Below are 23,611 nucleotides of genomic sequence, written 5' to 3' on the forward strand. Positions count from 1 at the left end.
GCTTCTCCCGTTACCCTTAAAAACCGAAGGAGAGGCATACCATCCCCTCAGATCCTGTATAAATTTATACAAGGACCTTCCCTTAGTTGTGGCGTTCCATTGTTCGCGAGGCTGTGAAGCCTGCTACGCAGGCGGGAGATGGGCAACTGTTCGAAATTTAGAACCGGTGCATTGAGATCACCGTTCCGCTCTGGTAGAGGCCCGGCTTGAAACCGCATCCAAAATACCTTGACCTCCCTCTTCGTAATTTCCACATGGCCGCCCGACTTTCACCATTAAATCGATTGGGAGACCCTTTCCCAATACAGTGGTAGCCTCGTAGGAGGTTGTTTTAAAAACACCAGTGCATACAATTAAGGCTGTGCGCTGGGCACTCCTTCAATTTTGAATAAGTGCTCGATTTCTTTCCAGTCTATGCGCCCAAATGGACGCCGTGTAAGAGGTCATAGTTTCGAAGACACCTCGGTTCGTACCTTTCAAATATGAGAAAAAAGGCTTCGCACTGTCTAAGAAAAATGTAATATAGAGTACATTAATTTTGATAATAAAAGATGAAAGCATGCGAAAAGGCCAGATAAAATTGAGTCTCCTATGTAGTCTAAGGTTAATGGACATCTCAAATCAATCCCCAACACGTAGAATCCTATTACAGTATCGGAAAATTAAAAAAATTATTTCAAAAACCTATCTCAATAAAAAATGTTTAATTTGATAAGGTCAAACAGTACTACAACAAGAAATTTAATGAGGAATTACAAATCAAGTATGCGTTATACTTTAAGTATTTTTGTAATTATATACTTTTCATGTTCAAATACCACGAACAGATGTATGCGATTCTTGTTTTTCAAGATAAAACAGCTTCAAGAAACTCCCGGCAACATTTACCTAAAATCACAGCTAACTCTCCATCAAAAAAGGGTAACTGAACATAAAGCCTTAAATAAAGAAAGCTGCAAGGAACCGAATTCTAAAAATCTAGTTGTGGAATTTGACTACGGCCAAAACTTACCGTTACCTAAGTAAAGTGTCAACTCCCAGTTACACAAGCACTTCTTATCGCTAAATGTTTTCAACATACATTGCAATGACGATGGCTGTTCTATAATGTACTTCTACCCAGTGACAGCCTCAAATATTATTCCAGATAAATTGGCTTCGTGATTACTTGACTTAAAGAATTAAAAATGGTCACTTTTCTGAAGTAATGTTTTTCTGTAACAATGTGGGTGGAAAGAATAGAAGTATTTCAACAGTTCAATTACGTGCATTTTTGTCTCATAACTTTAGAGTAAAAGCTACTACCATCTTTCCAATTCGTGGACAGAGGTATGGCCAAATTGATCTCAACTCTGATGTATATACAAAAATTTGAAAACCATAGAAAACATATACTCAATACATATCTGAAATATGCAAGTACATAGCTAAAATTAGCAAAGTTGTTACTGTTGTCAATAGTTCTAAGCTGTTCAAGTAATGAGAAGAAGCAATAAAACTATTTACACTCTTAAAAACACTTGCAAATGGCGATATATTTTTTTATACAACCTTACTTAAATTACACTAGTTGGCAATGAGTTTTAATGAATAATAATGAAAATATTATTTTCAATAAAATCCTATTTTTAAACGAAATATGTTTTACGCAAGAAGGGCGACTGCTGACCCTTAATTAAAATAATAATTATAAAAAAAATAAATTTCAATGTTTTGGATTTATATACAATATTACTGCAACTGCAAATTAGCGAAAGAAGAGTTGATTAAAGAAAAGTGTTCAGAAGTGGAAAGAGAAATCATTATGGTAAAATAGACGGAGCATATAGGAAAGTTAAGAAGAATTTTTTCAAAGAAAATTACAGTACTAAAGATGGACGAAACAGGAGCGATATAAAATGCCGAGTAGCACAGGTGAAACGAACTTTCAGACTGAAATTAATTTGCTTACGTCAAAAATTAATTTAAATGACAGGAAAATATTTTTGAAAGTATATGTTTGGAGCGTAGCTTTATATAGAAGTGAAATTTGAACGATTGGAGTACCTGAAAAGAAAAGATTAGAAGCTTTTGACATGTGGTACAAATGAAGGGAAGTTGCGGCAAATTGATGAAGAAAGAAGCATTTGGAAAATATAATTAAAAGTAGAGACAGACTTATAGGCCACATATTAAGGCATCTTTTAATCGTTGTTTTGATATTATAGGGACTGGTAGATGGAAAAAAATTGTGCAGGCATGCAACGTTTGGAATGTATAAAACAAATTGTTAGGGATGTAGGATGTAGAGGTATACCGAAATAAAACGGCTGACACTTCATATGAAATCTTGGAGAGCTGCATCAAACCAGTCAAATAACTGCAGACAAAAAAAAATATATAATATTGAATAGATAGTTAATCACTTTTTTTATCAGTACCTTGCTTACAATATGAATATACACTACAAAAAATTACACAAATTGCAAAACTATAGAACTCATTTTCTCAAAAATCAACTTCCATAACTCTTACCCACATCCTCAATTAATATTTTATCATTTAATGAAGTCACAAAAAGCAACACTTACTGTACTACTACATAATAGCCCAAAGAATATTTTATTGCAGTGGTGTGTCAGAAAATATCAAACATTATCAAATACTTTAGATTGCTTAAGGGTAGTTTCTCAGAAAAAAAACAAATGTTTTACTTTTCTCCGCCTTTTCTTGAAAATGTTTCTTTCCGCCCAATAGTAATACTACGATGTTAACACGTTGAGTCAGGGTTGAGTCAGTCAACGTTGAGTCATGAGCTGACAGCTCTGTCAGCTCACTCACACGCTGAGTGAGCTGACAGAGCTGTCAGCTCACTCTTTCGAACGTTAAGTTAACAAAAATAGTTAAAGTGAGTGGAAAATCCGTTGCGATGTGGAGTACCATAAAACTTTTATGGTAGGTTTTAGAGGGAGTATGAACTGTAGCTGCATAGGTGATGAATTGAAACAACACCTTGTTGCTTATTAAATTTTTATTTAATTTCTTGTCATCTTAAAATTTAGATAACATATAATTGAACTTCTAACATTTAACGTAACACATATAATTAAACTTAATAAAATATAAGTATACAACTAAAATAAGCGTTCATCTGAACATTAGTATGCGTGTCCATCCGGACTGGATGTACAACATGATCGCTCTGGGTCAGATTCTGGCGCCGAATGAATGCAGGTTGCTACATCGTAATGACTACTCCTTGCGGTATTATCAAGTAGGACATCATTGTATTACCATAGCTTGCCGGATAGCTCTAGCCTCCGCCAGGTAGCAGCACCCGACTGCAAAAGTGGAACGTAACAGTGAGTAATGGTTTACTGTTTGCTGAAAATTGATCATTTACTCTATAAGCTGTTGTTTTATCAATATTAAATATTTTGTAAGCTAACTGCTAAGATCAAACAGTTTAAAAATCAAAACAAACCTTATTCATGAAGGTAATGTAATATTAATGTGCAAAATAAAACGGTCATAAAGCTGTCAAATCTTGAGATAAATTGATATATCTTATTCCTCGGCTTCAACCGCAATATCCTGCTGTCTGCTGTCAATGCGTTGAGAAAGATATTAATATGGAACTGCTTTTTTAACCCAAAAGCAACTATTTTAGCACTGTACTGAAAAAATGAATCTCGAACATTAATAGATTATTAATTGAACTTGATTCTCCCAACCGTTTGTAGGAACAGTTAGTTTTCGTTTTGCAGAAAAACAGAAACTTGTGCTATATAATCGTTTTTTTAATTAATCCACCCATCAGAGAGCTAGTAGGTTAATCCATCAGCCCTAACTTCATAACCAATTCATTCTCTATTTTTAACATTAAATTAACTACTGTAATGTCTGAACTAGGGTACAAGGTTTATTAATTTGCAGGTTACCGATAGTTTTTCTAGAGTAATTTAAGATTAAATAGGATTGTATTAAAATTGTATTCAACTTATAAAACTGTACCTATTGTTTTATTCAAATTTATAGTTGTTGGATCTTTTTTAAATTATTTGTGCAAAATATATATGTTATACTGATAAATATTGCTTATTATTTTGCAGTAATTTATTGAAACTGACAATAAAAACAATCCTTCTTATGAAATTGAAAAGTCGTATTTAAGAATCATTTCTGTCTTCCTTTGGATTTTCCAGCAAAATATTTAATAGTTGTTATCCTAGAAAACGAACGGATTAACTTTCTTTAATTTAGTTGCATCACTTTTCATAGACAGACGTAGTCAAAATTTCTCTATTGACTGAACCTTGAATTAGTAAGAAATCGGAAGAGATTCTGAGGATTGTGTAATTATTATATAAAATATAATATATTGTTGCGACGTCGACGGGACGCCGTTGATCAGCAGCGGTAGATTTTAGAGTGAGGATGGACTGCATGTGTTCATAGGTGATGAATGAAGACAACACCTCGTTGATTACTGAAGGATTGTTTAATTGTTCGCCGTCTTGGCGGTTTAAAATAATTTTGTAACATAACACTTGTAACTTATAACTTAACTTTAAAGATAGTAAACATAAGCTAAATAAAACTTAAAATAATGTTCATCCGAACAAGAATTGAGAGAGTCCATCCGGACACGATCGCCTTGGGTCAGGTATGAGTGTAGACTGGCTAAAGACGCTTCGAACAGAGCTCGAGGGAGCAGCTTGTGACGTAGAGAAGCGTGATGGTCTGGTGACCATAGCTTGCTGTAGGCATCCTACCCACTGATTGATTTCAGCACCCGATGACAAGATTGGGTGAAAACGAAAGATATATAATTATACATAAATTTTTTTTTATTATCTTCTTTATTTTTTATTTATGCTAATTCATTTCTTGCACTTACTCTTTTTTTAAATTTGGGAATAATTAACATAAGTTAATTACATCGAAAATAACTTTTTCATTATGTCCAGTTACAGTTAAATAATAGCAGAATATTCGAATATTAGAAATTGACATTTGTATAAGACAGTTGCTCTTCATGAATTCGTTCTGATTTGTCTGAATCAATGATAACTTATTAATCTATTATATTAAAAGTCAACTGGAATCGTACATTATTATAGTTTTACCACGAAACTTAGCATCCTTGTTATCTCTTTTTATGTGCTACAAGATACAATGTTACGAGATATTCTTATTTAAATGCTTGATTGACATAATGATTAGCTTAAAAAGTGTACAAAAAGTTTTATTATTTTTAAAAAAAATAAACTTTTTAAAGAGGAATAACAAACTGAAAAAAAAAAAAAAATGTAATTTGATTTCTTCAGTCATCGCCATAACTTCTGATATTTTTAATTTTTTGGTACCATACAGTAATAAATATACTGTATGGAACCTATACAGTACATATAAATAAATATATAGTACCTTTCTCTCTCGGACTGTTAAATTTCATTTTGATATTTGTGTTAAGCTTGTGCTAGAAAACAGTATTGATTTAACAACCACTGCCAAAATATTTTATTTCTCAGTACGTATGTTCTTATTATTAGACAAATAAAACTGTGTGGATACGAATTAGAGGTAATATAAATCTGAAGTGTTGAATTAACTATACTTAATTCACGCCAAAATTTATAAACTAAACTGAAAATACTTTGGTAGTTCTACATCTTTAGTAATTATTCTAGCTCTGTAAATGTCAGTTTAAATGCTATTTATTTTTTCTCTTAGTAAACCGATTTTAGAAAAATAACACTTAACTTTGCATCTGGTGTAAATGAATTTTACAATGATAGCATACTCATTTATGAAAGTATTCTCAATAAATGAAGGTTTGTAAAAGAGATGAACTAAATAATCTCTGAGAGACATGACTCACTTTTCAATTAGCTACACATATTTACACAAAAATAAATTTTTTTTTATCTAATCTGGATATGTGAGAATTATGCATAAGGCAATTTTAAACAATATTTTCTCTGAACTCAACATCCCAACCAAACAGTTTACGTTTATTCTTTAACCCACTGCACTATCTGTTTAGGAGGAACTACAACCTGCAAACGTAATTCAATTCAAGTGCTATGTTCCTGAATTTCTAATGGTGGTGGGAATACTATGAAGCAAAACCGTTGAATTATTAAACTGAGCTTGGTTTCCCATCGATCCTTCAATTTTGAGAAATATTTCCATATTGTAAATCTAATAACATACTCTTAATTGTAAACGTCCCCCTTTACATTTTACTGCTGTTTTTATTCATTTTTCTCATCGCTGCAAATAAAAAAATAAACTAATAATAATATTGTAAAAAAAATATTTTTTGAAGCTTTCAATTTTTAACGATTATTTCATGTAAAAAATCGTTTATTAGAATTTTATTTATGATAAATGTCAGAATTTGTGATTAAACATTCTTAGATCAACTAAATGCATATTATAATCTATTATATCAATGCTCCCAAGTTAAATTCTGGTTAAAAAAAAAATTATAATAATACCTCGTGATGTAAATATTGGAAGGTTAGGCTTAATTGGAGTCTAGTACGTAGACTTTCAGTTGTTTCATGAGTTTATGTACAATATTTATAATCATAAATAAGTACTGTAGCTTAAAATTATCCTTTATTACTGATTTACGGAATTTATCTACAAGTTTGTAACCTGTGGACCAGGTTACATGGATACATAACATTATGCTCATAAATTTTCGTACAATATTGCCATTAATTAAAATAACTCATATATATACACGATTGTATATATACAGATTGCATGTATATATATAATATATATATATATATATATATATATATATATATATATATATATATCTTAAATACAGCGCTTCAACTACGAAAAATAAATAGGTCTACAAAGAGTAAAATAAATTTTTTTAGTAAACACAATGAGTACTTTATAAAAGAAATATGAAACAAAAAAGGGTTAGAAAAATAAACCTGCAAGAAACCGTTCTTTTCCATAACGTACTATTCTTTTACAATTTTTTGTAGTAGAACAATTTTAAAAACCGATGATAGAAGTAATAATAAAATATATTTTAATTATTAATAAAGAATATCAAAGTGAATAGTTTAAACATCCCATTAGAAGAATCCACTATCATCATTCTATGCAAATGACGAAAAGATGTTATCGATTCTTATGCCATCCTGTAATAGGCAATTAATAACAGTAAGCCCCACAGATAAAAGTCCGCTGTCCATCTATGAATTTTAAATGAAACGTAATTAATTACACAGTTACCTCAATTTAATGATGGGTCTTAACATCATCATAATATAAGTGATTGCTTTGTTGAAAACTGACCAGGATCGATGTTGCGGTAATCTTTTATACGTAATGATGTGAGTATCGAATTGAACAGAAAATCGGTTTATATTCGAAAAACGATTACTTTATCGCGTGAAAACCATTTTAAAAAAAACATGATTATTCGCTCTCATGTGATGTTAAAAATATGAGATCAAATAATTACTTCATTTCAGTTTCATATAATTTATTAGTTTTTTAAATAATTTTAATTACATAATATATATATATATATATATTTAGAAAAAAATAGCTTTAAAATAAATTTTAAATAGTTTTTTTAATTATAGCCTACTATGAATGTACTATGAATGTTTGTAATCTTAGAGGCTGTCTAGTTGTTGCTGAAAATCCCAGCAGTAATACTTAATGGTATAAATGAAAAAAACAAAATAAAATATTTTTTCGTATTTTTTTTTATTCACCAACTGATTACAGATGAGTTAATTATGAAAGCTATATGATTGTTATAACTCTCAGGAAGTAATTTTGTGAAATAATAAATCAATTTAATCACAACATTTTTTAATAAAAAATTAATGTTGTGAAGTTGAACGTATTCTTTTTTATTTATGAAATAAAAAACTTATGTAATATGTTTACTAATGTAAACTAATAAAAGCTAATGTATATAATACCTTTTGAATATATTCAAAAGATATTATAATTATAATTTAATCAATGAACTGTATCTCTTCCTGTACGTTCGGCGATTTTTTATGTGTGTCCTGGGTTGAAGACAGTTACATAGAGTTAAAGACAACTAAAGTTTTCATTGATAATGTGGTTGTTGGTGTTGAATATCACTAAACGAATATACCACTTAACTAATTCTATGTGTGAAACTGCAAGAGTGTGGTTATACCGTAAATTCATATCAGCGATGAAAGCGATAGACGTTTTGTTTAGACCGGTGTTAAAATTCACACTACATAATAAATGCTCTATATAAAAAAAATTCTAACGCTGTTTTAAAAGTCAGATTGATTTTTGTAAAATTGATTTAATTGATTTTACGTAATAAATTAATTTTTTATCAATTTATTATGTATTTAACTGATTTTTTATGTGTCGATTAAAATTTACTTATTTAATTGTTTGGAAACTTTTTTTTGAAGACATAATAAAAATATATACTATAACTTTTATCACAAATGAAAACATTAATTTGACTATTATTCAACTCCGCTACTTTTTTAAGCTGTATTGGAAATTAAAATTATTTAACATATCACATATGTTACATATCACGCTATATTTTGACGCTTAATAAGGATTTTGTTGGTCAGATTTTAAAAAAATTATGCGGGTTAATTTCTATCCTGCGTAGGTGGGTGCGGTCATGGTTCAGTTATTAGCTGTTAAAGATGATTAAACCGAAACATTTACTGGTGTTAATTCCTTATCTAACAGAAACCGTGGACCGTTATCGTCTTCGGATAGGGACCCCAGAAAGCTTTCTTGCCAAAAAGTAATCAGGGACAGTCTAATTTACGAAATGGGTGACATCTGAAAATGAACCGATGCTGAAATTACTGTTTCTCAGACTGTTTCCAAACGATTCTAGTACTGCGAGCTTCAAAGTCCCATGTATAAAAGACGCCGAAAATGATTTTCCTCGTCTAATAAATTCGACAACCTCCTGATGAAGGATAATATCATTGAAAATAACTGGGAGGAATGTGTTATCCTCCGCCGATTGTGTAATACGGAATAACAGATGTAATGAGGTTTACGAGCTGTTTGAAAAGGTCGTAATCAATTATTACTACTGCATAATTATTATTACTGCACCTACTAGTTGTCTTGAAGGATGTTAACGTTTACAAGAAAATTCTTGATTTGGTGCGCGGAAAAGGATTTATCGGGCACACATTCGCGAGAAAGAATGAAAGGGCATTGCGTGTACTACTGAGGAACTGCACGACTCGATACCAACCAAAATGATTAAGGAGGAAATTGAAGCAATGGACACAAGGTAAAAAGTATAATTGATGCATGCCACAGGATCTCGAAAGAACCGTTGTCAAAGAAACTGTTTTGTCAATTTGGAACCGAATGAAAATAACAAAGAGATATTTAACCTAAAATATATTGCCAACTGAGGACGTAGATTCAAAACAACAATGAAACCTCTCAGTTTGGTCTAGTGCATGAGATACCAGCAGTATAGACACACGAAAAAAAAACTTTATGCAGCACTATCGCTGGGTCCAGAGGCCCATAGAACTGCGTATCATATTAGACACTATTGAAATACCCTAGCAACATGTGCACTTTTCCAGTCTAACCAACTTGCTAACTATAAAAGGTGCAGGGAATATAAAGAAATTGCATAGAAAAAGCAGATGCAAAAAGCCCAGCATGTTACTAGGACTGTTAATCCTCTACAGAATCGGGGGAAACGAGCCATGTTAGATTTACACAACGCCAACTTCCCTACGTTGGGCCAAGAAACAACTAGGAAACAACAACCATTCTAACACTCGTCCGAGAACATATGCTGCGGCTGTTAAGCGCAATGTGTGCGACGCTGGTGAGGACAAACTGGAGAAGCTAATATTTATTATAAAGTTCCTTGTACACTAAATAGGTAACCTGATAAGCCTACTCACCACGGTAATTGCCAAAATCCGTTAATGACTAGATTGATCAGGATTCCTGCCTGGATCATGAATGACCTCGTTTGTCGACATCAGCAACTAGAAGGATTGATGTTTACCGAATCATTGAATGCTAAATTTATCTCCGAAATGGACTTCACTAACCTTAATTATTTTCGTCTTGTGGGATACTCGGTTTACACTACTAACCACCCCACAAGGTAGAGCCCATGTAAGTACTGTCAATAATATTGCAAAACATGTACTGCCGTCAGTAATACTATAAATCATTATTTACTAATCTACTAAGTTTAACAATGACCACATACAGGCAACCTCAACTGAGATCCTTGAATGGAATGGACCTTTAAGATTATCTACGGACTTCTGTCCTCCTGTTCCGTGATGACTTTTTAATTTCTCAACCCTGAGTACCCGGTGTGTAGCAGGAGAAGTTTGGAATGCTAAGCAGCCTCTCTCTCTCTCTCAATCTATGGTTGAATGATTAGAGATTTGACTTCTGATCATTCAACGACAGTTCTTCTACTTAGAACAGTATCGGTAAAAACAGAACAAACCGCCTGATCTACGCAATAACATGGACTGGGACTTCTTTCAGATCTGGATTGAGGAAAAGATTAGTGTGCCTCATCGATTAAAAAGTAATATTGATAAAGATAATGCGTCGCATTACTTGGCCGCAATCCTGCAGGTGGTAACTTTGTGAAACCATATAATAGACGTGGAGGACAGGGAGACCCGACTTACCCGTGGGATGTTATGCTTCTTATTTTTATCAAGAATAGGTTTACAAGGTGACAATATTACAGAAGGTCTGAGTAAAGAATATCTTTAAAACCGCTGCTAAGGTCTTTAAAAAACGAACCATTTAGAAACTTTCTTGAGAATTTCTCTCCTTTACAAAAGGATGATTACTCACTATGGAAGGCCGTTATGAAAGAATTTCAAAAGACCACTACCGTCGTTCCACCTTTTTAAACGTTGGATGGGTCATGGGCTCAAAGCAACAATGATAAAGCTGACGTATTCACAGTTATCATAAAAAGGTATTTTAGTCTTTTGACATACTTGGGGCTGATGAGGAAGAGATAATCGAATACGTGAGTAGCCAAATTCTATTATAACCTTTTCTTAAGCAGATATTTTGCCAATTAACTGAAGAGGTGGAAATTCAGTGAATCCTCCCGGGTATGGCTGGATAATTAATAAAATGATTTTGTGTTTCCATTCAAGGCTATACAACACATCTCTTTGAACTATGATCTTGGAATCGAAGGTGTCGCAAGTGGTAATGATCTCGGATAAGCCAACTCATGTTGCAGCATCATATTATCGAAGCACCAATACATTATATTTTAAAGATTACTATATTATTTTACATTATTATTTTTGAAAGACTACTTATTCTGAGGATATGGCCGATTTTGAAGGAATGACGTATTATTCCTGACCTTTAATTCGTTTAAGACGTGGTTACTCAATAACCGAACACACGCAGAATTTTCAAGGTAATCAGTATGTGCCAAGAAGGGAATTTGTGTTGCTCGGCTGTTTTTTGGATGTTCAGCAGACCTTTTATAATATCTGTCTTCCTGATCTACTCTGTGAAGTGAAAGGAGCCTTCCTTAACCGTATTACTTGATCCTACACAGCTACCTAGACGGACGTTATTCCCAGGTGAAGTACAAACAAGACTTTTCTTTATTCTTTGATACTTGGGCTTTCTTCAGGGTTCAGTTTTGGAGCTGGTTCTATACAGAATTTTCACTGCGGACCTCCTGATACCAAAGGAAAGTACAATTGAATCGTTTGCGGAAGACACGGGAATTCTGGCTGTAGATGCTGACCTATAGTAAATTCTGCTAAATTAAAAAATGTATTGGACCTAATTAACGAGTAACTAGCTACATGAAAGGTTAATCCAGCTAAGCCAAAGCATGTTATGTTTACTAAAGGAGAGATAACTACCCGCGACTTCAACTTAATGGCGTTTTCTTCCCGCATGCTAACGGCGTACATATGTAGGACTACATCTGGATTGCAGTCTGACGTGGAGGAGTCATGAGAGGGAGAAAAGGACGCAGCTTACCATTAAGTTCAGGGAGATGTACTGGTTGCTAGGCAGAGGGTTTCAACCATCATTATACAACAAGAAATTGCTGTACTCAGCGGTCCTAAAACCGATTGGATCTACGGATTCCAACTGTGGAATACAATAAATTAGAGTAACATGGAAGTTGTACAACGATTCCAGAAAAACTATTGAGAAATATAGCAGAAGCGCTGGGGTTTGAGAAAAACACTGAAATGCACAACTATCTGTGATTGCCAACCGTTTGAGAGAAGATAGAGTGATACAATACAAAATATAAAATAAGTCTGAACAGATATCTGAACTGGCTTCCGGATAACCTTCTAGATAACAGCAAGGACATTAGACGCCTGAAGTGAGTGTATTTATTACATTTATAAATTCTCCTATATTTGAGCTGAATCAACTAAACTAGTGAAGTGTGCATTGTCAAAATTCTTACTTTCATTTCGCCACTTACTTTTTTTTGGTCCTTTGATTTGTTTCACTGTTTCTTTGTGTAATTGTAAGACTATTTTTTGGAGTTAATTTTCTTTGCTTTTTATTTTCTGAACATGGGACTCTTAACAATTTTCTTTGGACTCAACTTTGTATCTAGTTATTTATATTTATTTTTTATATTATATAATGGAATATATATATTCCATTATATATATATATATATATATATATATATATATATATATATATTTATATATATATTCCATCCTTTGAGGGAGTTCGTATTCCTTTTTTTAACCATAGAAACCCAGTGGTACATAACGGTTGCCATTTCTTTTATATTTTTTTTTTTTAACATGGACGTATTCAAAATGCTTAAATACTTTCCAGGTTATTAAACACTCATTAAGTATATCTTACTGGTATCCTAACAGTAAATGGTTTTTTAAAGTATGTAAAATACATTTTATTAAAAAAAAAAATTATATACCGATGTAAATAACCAGTGCATAAATATGTTACACCTGTCACTTCCTTTTGTAATGTTTTTTTGTTAATAAATATAATTCCCAGTGTTATTTCAACGCTTCTAAGTTTGTGCAGTCTTTTAAAACCATTATTTATATGGAAAATAATTTATTAATAGAATATTTTTTTAAAACAATTTTTGAAGTTCAAATTCTATCGGAAATTTTCGATATTTAATGTTGATTAATTTCTATCTATTTCTAAAAAGTCTGAAGTTATTAAATTTAAAATGACATTTTAAAGATCCAATTTCATAGGACCTAATATGGAGCTTTAGATTATTCATTGTCTCTTTTGAAGTTAGAATTTTTGGATTATTTTAATGGTTCACTACAAGTTTACGTATTTTTCGGACTAATAAGCCGACAAGTATATCTCTGCGCTGTTAACCGAAATAAAATTCAAAGAGAATAATTGTCTAATTGTGAGGGATACAATTAGTTTTTAACGATGTATAGGCTAATATGAATTTTCTAGGTTCAAGTACTGAAATAAACATCGCGTTCGAATTTCATTGGATTGACACTCTGATCAAATTTCATCACCTACTGAATTTTATCAACTGATATAGAAGTACGTAAAAGATAAAATAGACAAAAAAATAGATAAAAGTTAAACAATTTTGTTCCATCGACTAATAATATTCACTTTCTTCAAACCTGTAAAAAGGATAATTTTTGAATTACATAATATAAACCATTCTTAAAATAGATCGTTATCATTCTCTGGCAATTTACAATAAATTTTACACTAGGGATTGAATCATTGATGCACAAATATCTGGAGCATAGTTTAATTATTCAGTTACAGTTATTATGATGTGATCGGTAGCAATTGAGCTTGGTATAAAATTAAAACTACACTATAACATTTTTTCAATAAGTCAAGGTTAAAAATAAAAAAGCCAAAGGAAGACAGTGTCTGAAAACTCCCCATAATTCTGTTAACATAAATTGTAATAACGTATATGATTGACCAACGATTTTTTGAAATTACAATTTTTAAGCTAGTTAGCAAACCAGTGAATTTCTCATCCACTTATAAATTTTGTAAACCCAGTAAAGTCCTTGCTGAAAAAATGTCTAATAAATTTTCTTTAAAGAATTATCTAAGCTTCTCCCGATGAAAATGTTTCATCTCGACTCTTAAGTAGTTATAAAATTGTTATAAAATGTTATAAAATTGTTTGTTTTAAAATTTAAAAAAAATATAAAATATTATGGTACATTAATACATTCCGTAATATTACATATTATGTATATATATATATATATATATATATATATATATATAAGATCATATAATGTAATAAGGGATGGAAAGTTATTCCACACTCAATAAGCTTAATTTAGAAAAAATCGTTTTTTTTTAATTTGTGATTGATTAGTGGAAAAAGTAAAAAAAATTATGATGATTTAGGAGTGGAAGTATTTCATTCATTTCCTTTTACAGGTGATATATTGGGATAAGCCTAATATTTCTATGAGAAATATTTCATTAGCTCTACTGTTAGCAAGATATAGGTTTCGATGCATCAGTTCGAACAATGAATTCAATGTTCCAAAAATCTGATTATGTACGTATTTTACACATTACATCAAATTTTATGAACAACCTCCCAAGACAGAAAATACAAGTACGCCCAGGTATCACTAACAAATATATTGATTTTTTTATCTCTTGTTTTTTTCTTTTAGGTTTGAAACGTTAAAACAGTTATTAAATTGTAAAGGGATACTTTTTTTTATTTGATGAAAATATTACCTGTGCTACAAAACTACCTGTATTTTATTCTGTACTACAACAGCTTTAGAAGTAAAATATTATGTTTATTATTTGATTAAATGAACGTTTTGTTATTTTTTTTCTAGTCTTTCTTTAGTTACTATGTGGCTGAGTAAAACTGAGCAGTAAAAATGATCTGCTAAGGTGGATTTTTAATTATTAATAATTAAAAAACATTAATAAATACTTAAATTTTTTAAAGTTTCTTGTTAAAAAGAAAGTATTATAAATTATGAAAATAAAGTTCATCTATTTCTGTTTGCAGTGACTTCACCAAGCAAGGCATCCACTTCCGGAAGGTTCGCGTTGCCGGCAGTCATCCTTCACTTAGGCTTAATTATTCGTGCGGCCAGATAGTGTGTTGTACTATATTTATCCTCGTAAGACAGTCGATTATCATAAATACGTCTGTGGACAGTACACGGCAGTGAATGTTTAAAAACATAAAAATGTATTCATATAAAATTTTATTAAAATTAATAAAATGTTAATTGAGCTTACTTTTAATTCAAGGTTGTTACAGGAAAATAATTATTATTGTTAAATACATAAACTAATTATTAAATAAAATTATAATTGTATTATATTGGTGTTATAGATAAAATTTTAAATTTTAGCGCTGATATTAGGCAATAAATTAATTTAAATTTTGAAATAAAAATTTTTATTGCCAATCAGATGGCTGTAGAAGCAATTTTTATAAAAGTTTTGAAAAACTTTGTGTTAAATTTGGCATTTTATTTGTAAATGTTTTTATATTGTTATTAGAAGTAAACAGGTAATGTCATTGGCCAACTTGAACAAAAACAACATATGTACATAAAAACTTTAAGCAAATTCTTATTAGAAACTTATTGTTATGAAATGAAAATAACATTAAATAATTCAATAAAATGTAATATTAAAAGAGTAGTATCTTAGTTAAATTTATTATCACGACAAATTTTAAATATTTTCAAATAATCAACCAATAACAATGGAAATTATTTGAACTGTAAGTTTAGAATAAAATCACTGTAACATTAAATACAACCAGATATATTTATTATTATTGTTGTTTATTGTTGAATACAAATTTGGTAATAAAAGACTGCATTTTATTGAAAAAAAAAAAAAAAACGCTAACCGAACTTTCGTTGGTTTTTAATCATTTTATAAGTATTTCCAATTTTAAATCTAAAATAAAGTGTTTTCCGTGTTTAAAGGATGTGTTTAATTTATTAAAATGTAGTAAGTACATAATGATGTTTGTAATACATAAAATAACATTTTCTATTGTTAATAACTGTGATATTAGTGTATAGATTATTTGTATTCAATGTAATAATATTTAGTTTTATGTTGAAATACAATATATATGTTGCTACTAACCGTACAGTACTCTTTTTATTCTATTCTCAGCATGAAATCTTTATTTGACATTTTCATTTTAGGTAGACAATGTTTACTTGAATAACCTTGCTATTAATTTTCATACAGCAATCCAAATCTTATTTTTCTTCAATTTATGTTTAGTAAAAGTTATTGCAAATGAAGGTGTTTTATCCATAGCTAATTAATACATACAGATGTATGTATGTATATATATATATACATATATATATATATTTGTGTGTGTGTGTGTGTGTGTGTACATCTGGATGTATTAATTTTGTTGCGTATAAGGTACGAGGTTATAATAATGAATCTCTGTGATTTTTATTATTATTACCTCGGTTATATGGTTAATTTGCCATTTTTTGAGGCCATTATTTTTAGTCGTGCTAGTTTGACGAATGTGTTAGTTGGATGAAAATTTAAAACAAATAGCTTAAAAATTTAATAGCAGCTGGAATATACCCCTATAAAAAATAAAATCTGCTACTATAGATAAAGATATAACATCCCTGAAACTCATATACTATATTATTCCAGTAGCACAACGTTCTAAACGAAAAAAAATACGATAAAAAAGTAAAATAAAGTCTTAAAACAACGAATTTTGAATGCTATTTTAGCAGAGAAACTGAAAAACAAATATAATTGAAGAGGATGGCTTTGGTGAAATGTTTAATAAAATACTTGAATTTTTAAATGATTTGAGAAGTAAAAAATAATGATGGAAGAAAAAGGTAAAGAAATTTTGCTGATAATATAAAATTTGAAGAAAAAATAAGACTCAAAATGAAAGGAAGGAAGGTATAAGATTCACAAAAAACTCCTTATTAATTACGAAATTTTTAAATGAGTGTTTATATATAAAAAAAAGCCGGACCTGCTGAAACAATCTCTGATATCAAGACAACGCATTAAAATGTGAATAAATGAGCAGACTCCAGGATAAATGCGTTAAAGAAGAGTGGAAAAATTATGAGGGAAAGAAGGAACATTAATCAATACCAAAATTTTAAAGAAACTACACCAAGGAGGGGAATGGATTAATACACCATGAAAGTGGAGGAAAAAAAGAAGGAAATCGAGCTGCAAGATTTGATAATATATTAATGTTGAAAAAAAATATTTTCAAGGCGATATGCAACTTGAAGATAGAAAACGTTATGGGCTTTGATGATTTATCAGATGAAGAACTGCAAGTTGGAATAAAGAGCATAACTCCCTATTTGCAAATCTAGTAGAAAAAATATATATAAGAAAGAGCGCAAGATGTATGGTCGGCAGCAGGACTAGTTATAATGTTCAATAAGGGTTATAAGATAGATATGACATATTAAAAACCTTCGTACATGCTTCCCTTAATGTACAAAACATTTATGCAAAGAATTACAAAGAGGATAATTATGAATTTGAAATAGACATCTCGGTGAACCAAAATGTACTTAAAGAAATTTATTCACAAATTTATTATACTTGAAATTTATTGTACTTGGAATAATATAACAACAATTTTTTGTAAAAATTTTGTAATTTTTTTGGTAAAGCAGATTAACAGTTTGTTGTAAACATATAACAATACTTCCAGAATTCCAAATCGAATACAGACTTTGAAGGTAGAGAAATAATCATTAAAGTAAAAGGGATCTAATTCAGGATGATGTGACATATACCATCGCCGAACCTATTAATTGAAATTCAGGAACAGGTTTAAAAAAATGTTGAGGAAAGGGAGATAAAGCTATATAGATGGTGGACATATAGATTGAAATTTCCAAACGATATATTATTGATTGGGAAGTATAAATCAAAAATATGGAAAATGATTAATGGAGCTACAGAAAAGGTAGAAAAATACGGGATAAAAACAGATTTGAAAAACGTAAAATATTGGCTGTTAACTGCAGTGAAGATAAGAGTAATAACATCCGTATAAAAAATGAAGCTTTAGAAGAAGCTGAAGAGTTTATGTAGTTAGGACAAATATAAACAAAGACGGTCAAGCAAAGCAGTAGGAAGATGACAAGCAATGGTGTAAGATAGATTTTAATAACTATAAAAATCTACTTTAAGCAAATATCGAGATGAAGTAAAACAAGCTATATAACATAATGATTCTACCAAGAATGATACATGGATTAATAATTACAATTTGATTAACAGAATGCATTTAAAAATCAGATGAGAATAACAATGGGCATTACAAGAAAAGATAGATAAATTAATGCTGCAAAAAACAGGAAATATGGTTGTTCAAAGAATAATGAGAGAACAATTGAAATTGGAGAGAACAGAGTTTAGAAAATGCTTATCCCCGTTCCAGAAACTGGAACGGATGTAAAAAATAACAGAATGATATTCGATTAAATGAAGAGATAAAGAGGAGGACCAGATACAAGAGGAATACGGTTGGGATGAGAAAATTAGAAAAACATGTATTGTTGGAATATGAGGTAGGATAACATGGGATCCGAAGGAATGAGCATATATGAAAGAGATGTAAGAATATCTGTTAAAAAATATATAAATGAAGAAGAAATCGTAACGTTAACAAATGGATAGATAACAATAATCTGTTAATACATTAACAATCAGATATGGATCTGATACAGTTGCTTCCTCACAGAGTAATGTTGTAATCTATAAACTAGTTCCTGAAATGAACAGATTGAAGGTGTAGATCTTGTAGGAATTGAAACTGCAAGGCTGAATATCACCTGTAATTCAATGAGCTGAACTTGCTGATTTACAACCGTATTCTGTATACGTTTCTATGAAGAAGGTAACAAGAAAACACCTAGTCCTCCACTTTCCTTATTAATCCTAATTTTAGATGTCAGGATTCCTGTCATTCTTTATCATTTTCAGGAGTAGGTAGAGTCTTATGTCAGATCTTACGGTTTATAAACATAATGGATATAGCATTTACTCGTTCATTCCTCTCACAGATTTTAAAATAAAATGTTTACTACAAAAAACTAGGTTACTCTATCAGTAATTATTATAACTGATAAAGTACGCGCTTTGTCGTCTGCACTCTTAGGTAGTGAATTAGGTACTCTGTAAATGGTACTTCGTGGATTGTTTTTCTAAATTTATATGAAGGAAAAATCCTAGGATTTTTTTATAATTTTTTCCGTTGAGTTTAAAATGATTATTTTTGGACTTAGAAAACAAGGAAAGCCCTTTTTTCTGTATAGACTGCAGTTTGTTTACTGAAAAATCGTTGTTAAGCTTATTCTGATTTAGGAGTTAAAAAAAAATATTTTATTTTCAAATTTCCGTTATTTTTTCCATAAAACATAGCAAAATTTTAATTAAATATTTACAATCACTTACTTATATTTATAAATTAAAAAAATAATGATTAATCTGCAGCATAACAACAAAATAATTTACAATCATTCTGTTGATAAAATAATTATGTTTATCATATATTAAGCAAAATACTTATGCACTGTGTATCTGTTCAAAATAACAATAAAATTATTGCAATTATTGTGATATTCTTTGAAGACGTACATACTGTATTGAAATTAAAAATGTCTAATTATTATTACTTTAATGGTTTTTAAAAAATCTTGCTGTTATCTAAAGATAACAAGATTATATTAGCAAAAATTCTACTTATAACATCAAGAAACGTATCGTTAATCATTTTCCTAACGTTATATGTTCCTTTGAAAGTAAATGTGAGGTGAAATAACCAGAAGGTAAACAGATTATTTAACTTATAATAGTCGTTCACACAGCAGTATATACGTACCCAACCATTAGTAATTTAACGCTTTAACGCTATGCTCAAACTAAACGATCCATATTTAACTCTGGCACTTGTTTGCCTAATTAGGTCCACAAGATAATGACGATGTTGTGTATGTAAACAGACGACCCTACTCTCTGTCAAATAACCCAACCCACAACCCATCTTTCAATTCCATTACTGCATGAACTAATAGATATTATGACCTACGTCCCTAAATTGTTACTATTTCAAAAAACGGCTTTATAACGTAAGAGAAGATAAACTTCCTTTAGAGTAATTATTTTTCGAAAAATAATATTAATTTAATAAATTGGAAATAAATAATGTGATTCAATTTTAATATTTCGTGTGAATTTTTCTTAGGCTAGTTTTGCCTTCTACCCTAGTAGTACAAGTGGTTTTTTTTTTCTAACCCTACTTATTACTAACTCTGAAACTTGATGTCACTTATATTTGAAAGAAATGTCGCTAGATATGTTACTGCATACCGTTATTATTTCAGCCAGTTTTAAAACTGAATTTTTGTTCTGATTTAATATACTCTAATAAACACTATTTTATTCCCCCCTTAAAAAATACTTACATAAAAACAGAAAACTGATCTGGGATGTTTTATATGTGTTTAAGTGATATTATCATGTTTGTATTTACATCAGCATTCTTATGTACATGATATTAAGAAACGAAAAAATTTAGGTGGTACAAAGGCAAAAATACTAAATAAAAATTTAGTAAGCTCAATCGGGAATAATATTAATGAATTATACGTAAGAGAATCTAATGAAAAAGTTTCTAAGAAAGCGTTAAGAAATAAGAATCAAACTTTTTTTTTTAATTGTAAATTAAAATTTAGAAACCGTAGATTCAGCTAATTGCTTTAATTAAACATTTTGGCTAAGTCGCTGACTAATCAACTCCGTTAGTACTGTACCGAGTTATACTGATGTTTCTCCTGGACAGCTGCCTCCTTCATAGCGCATACTCGTACACCAAACAGCTTTCAATACACAAGTTGACAGATAGATAATAGGTTAGTTTATTTTTTATAAGCAAGTATTTTTTTTTTTTGATAATTTAATTCAATTTTATTATTTTGTTAATCGCAATAAACGTTTAGCTAAACTGTTGGAACTACAGTGAATGATCGAAATATCAAGTTTGATAATAAAAAATAAACCAATATTTTTATGCTAGAGTAAAATTATTTAAATGATATATCAACAAATACTTGTTTAAATGATATAAAAAGAAATAAATTTATAATTGTTCTACAATAATAACACAATAAAATAACTGTAATAAGTGTAATAAATAAGAGAAGTATAATATATAACCAATATTTTATTTAAATAGACGCCGAAGAGAAAATTTTAGACGCGTAATTAGATTATGTTTGATAATAAATAATATATTAGAATTGATGGATTAACATAAAAACTATAAAAATACATATGGAGAATGTGCCTTTGAATTAATTGCTTCACATTCGTTATCTACTGAGCCTTTTCTGAATGAAATTTCAAATTCACATACTTCTATAAAAAAAAAAAAATAGAAAGATTCATTAAAATCGAAATAATTGAATAGAGAGATGGGATATCGATTGCTGATGAAAATAATCTGAGATAAAAGCAGGATTTTCTTAAAATGTTACCTTTCTTTTTAAAACATTCATCCTTTCATGAACTGACAGACATTTTACTCTGATAAAAAAATTGTTATTATAAATTATTATTGTTATTATAATAACGTTGTTGAGTAAGACCGTTCATATATATTATCTTTTCATGTCAAGTATGAAACTTAAGTCTTGTTAACGACCATATTGAAATGCGAGTACATTTTTTTAAAGATAATCAGTTTACACAAGGACACACATCATTTACAATCAAGTGCAGACGAGGGTTTTCACCCTCGTCTGGGTACAATTGTACGAGCTGTACATTTACTTAGTTTTTCTCTGAATCTTAAAAACATTTTAGATAAATTACTTAGTTGTTAATTATGTATTTGTGGTTTTAATATTTTGATGGATTTTTTCTTTTTTTGAATTTTGATGAGAAGATGTTTTATTTGTTGCAAAGTATTCTTTTATTTTCAATATTAAATATTTGTTTAACGATCTATTGATTATAATAAGGGAATCCTTTTTTCTCATAAATAACGCTTATAAGATGGTTCCTTATGATTAATTGGTCATGATTTCTTTTAAAAAAGTATAACAGCAATAAAAGCTAATAAAGAATAAGAAATTATTGTTATTTTAAGATATTTTTTTTTTTTTATAAATAAAATAAAATTAATGCAACCTTCCTCAAAATAAAATCTGACGGGAAACGGAATTCATGTGCAATAGGGAAGATAGTGGTAGTAATTAGCAGTTTTCAAAAAATAGTTAAATCAACGTCAGATGGTGTTAAAAGGACAGAAAATGTATAAAATTATTCTGTGAAATCTAATGTAATTGTGTGTAATGATTGTTCTGAGTTAGATTTCGAGATTATTTTTTTCAGATAGGATTTTCTTAATAATGTATCCCGTCTGAAATGATTTAATATGATTATCTAGTACAAAAATTTAGTTTTGAGGAGGTTCTTATAAAATTTTCCAGCTATGCTGTAAAATACTCCTATTTATATGACTCTTCTTATTTAAGTAGCTGGATAACTGGCCTTAATGTGATTAAATATTAAAATACATTTAAATATAATTACTAGGCAGTTGACAAAATATATTTTTTTTAAACTGATCCATTCATACCATTAGCTAAAACATTTTCAATTTATATTCAAAACTTATGTCGAGTTTGCTAAATGGCATCACTAATAAATTTTCATTCGGTCGATATACTCGTAATTCAAATTCATAAAAAAAAAAATATTGGTAACAGTAAAGTAAACCATTGATGTAAGGGAGTAAGTTTTTATTTGTTAATTAATTAGTTATACTTAATATGAAAATTATTATAGTGAATTAACTGGTGGGAAAAATATAAAATAATTGTTTTATATGAAAAAAGTTACGAAGTATTACACTTGAATACCATTAATAGAAATCAAAGTCATTGATGAATATTTATTAGAATTATTATTGAATCCCAGAATCATATGAAAATGGTATTACACTGATACAAGATAGTTTGATACATATACGTATACCTTCAGGTAGCAGACGGTATTGAAATTATTTATTTTAAATTCGTAATTTCATTTTTTTAATTTCACCGTAGAACTGATTGCTATAATTCCGTTTTTTGAGCATTTATATAATTTTTACAATAATTTCACATGGAAAATATCATGTGTAAACTCAAGTAGGAAGTTAGTTAAAATGGATATGTTCTGAAAAGACGTAGTCAAGTAGTTAGACAACTAAGCTAATCACAAATCAAAGGTTACCGTTTTTATAATTAATTAAAAAAATATTGTAATAAATTTAATTTACATGAGTCACTTTGTTTATGCATCGGTTTTTGAATACAGAAGCTGCGTTTTTAAATTTTTTAATTTTCAAGGACAGATATTATTATTTGAAAACCCATTTGGTTTCCCTTTGGAACATATTTTAGAATTTAACTCCATTTAGTTATAATTATTATCCTTCCGTTCAATCTCTAATGTAATTTCATGTAATTTAGTATAACATAGAATATTTATTCGTTTTTTACTATAAAACGTAGTAATACAA

At 29.7% G+C, this 23,611-nt stretch overlaps 1 protein-coding gene across 1 annotated transcript in view; it reads left to right on the forward strand.

Moving 5' to 3' along the window:
• LOC142318314 (uncharacterized) overlaps positions 1 to 15,363 on the forward strand; it is a 366,759-nt gene extending 351,396 nt beyond the window's left edge. Inside the window, exon 6 of the mRNA XM_075354887.1 lies at positions 15,053 to 15,363. Coding sequence (XP_075211002.1) covers positions 15,053 to 15,144 — 92 coding nt within the window. The 3' untranslated portion in view covers positions 15,145 to 15,363. The remainder of the gene's footprint in view (positions 1 to 15,052) is intronic.
• The last annotated feature ends 8,248 nt before the right edge of the window (positions 15,364 to 23,611 follow it).

The sequence above is a fragment of the Lycorma delicatula genome, chromosome 1 (assembly GCF_047948215.1).
Source record: "Lycorma delicatula isolate Av1 chromosome 1, ASM4794821v1, whole genome shotgun sequence".
NCBI lineage: Eukaryota > Metazoa > Arthropoda > Insecta > Hemiptera > Fulgoridae > Lycorma > Lycorma delicatula.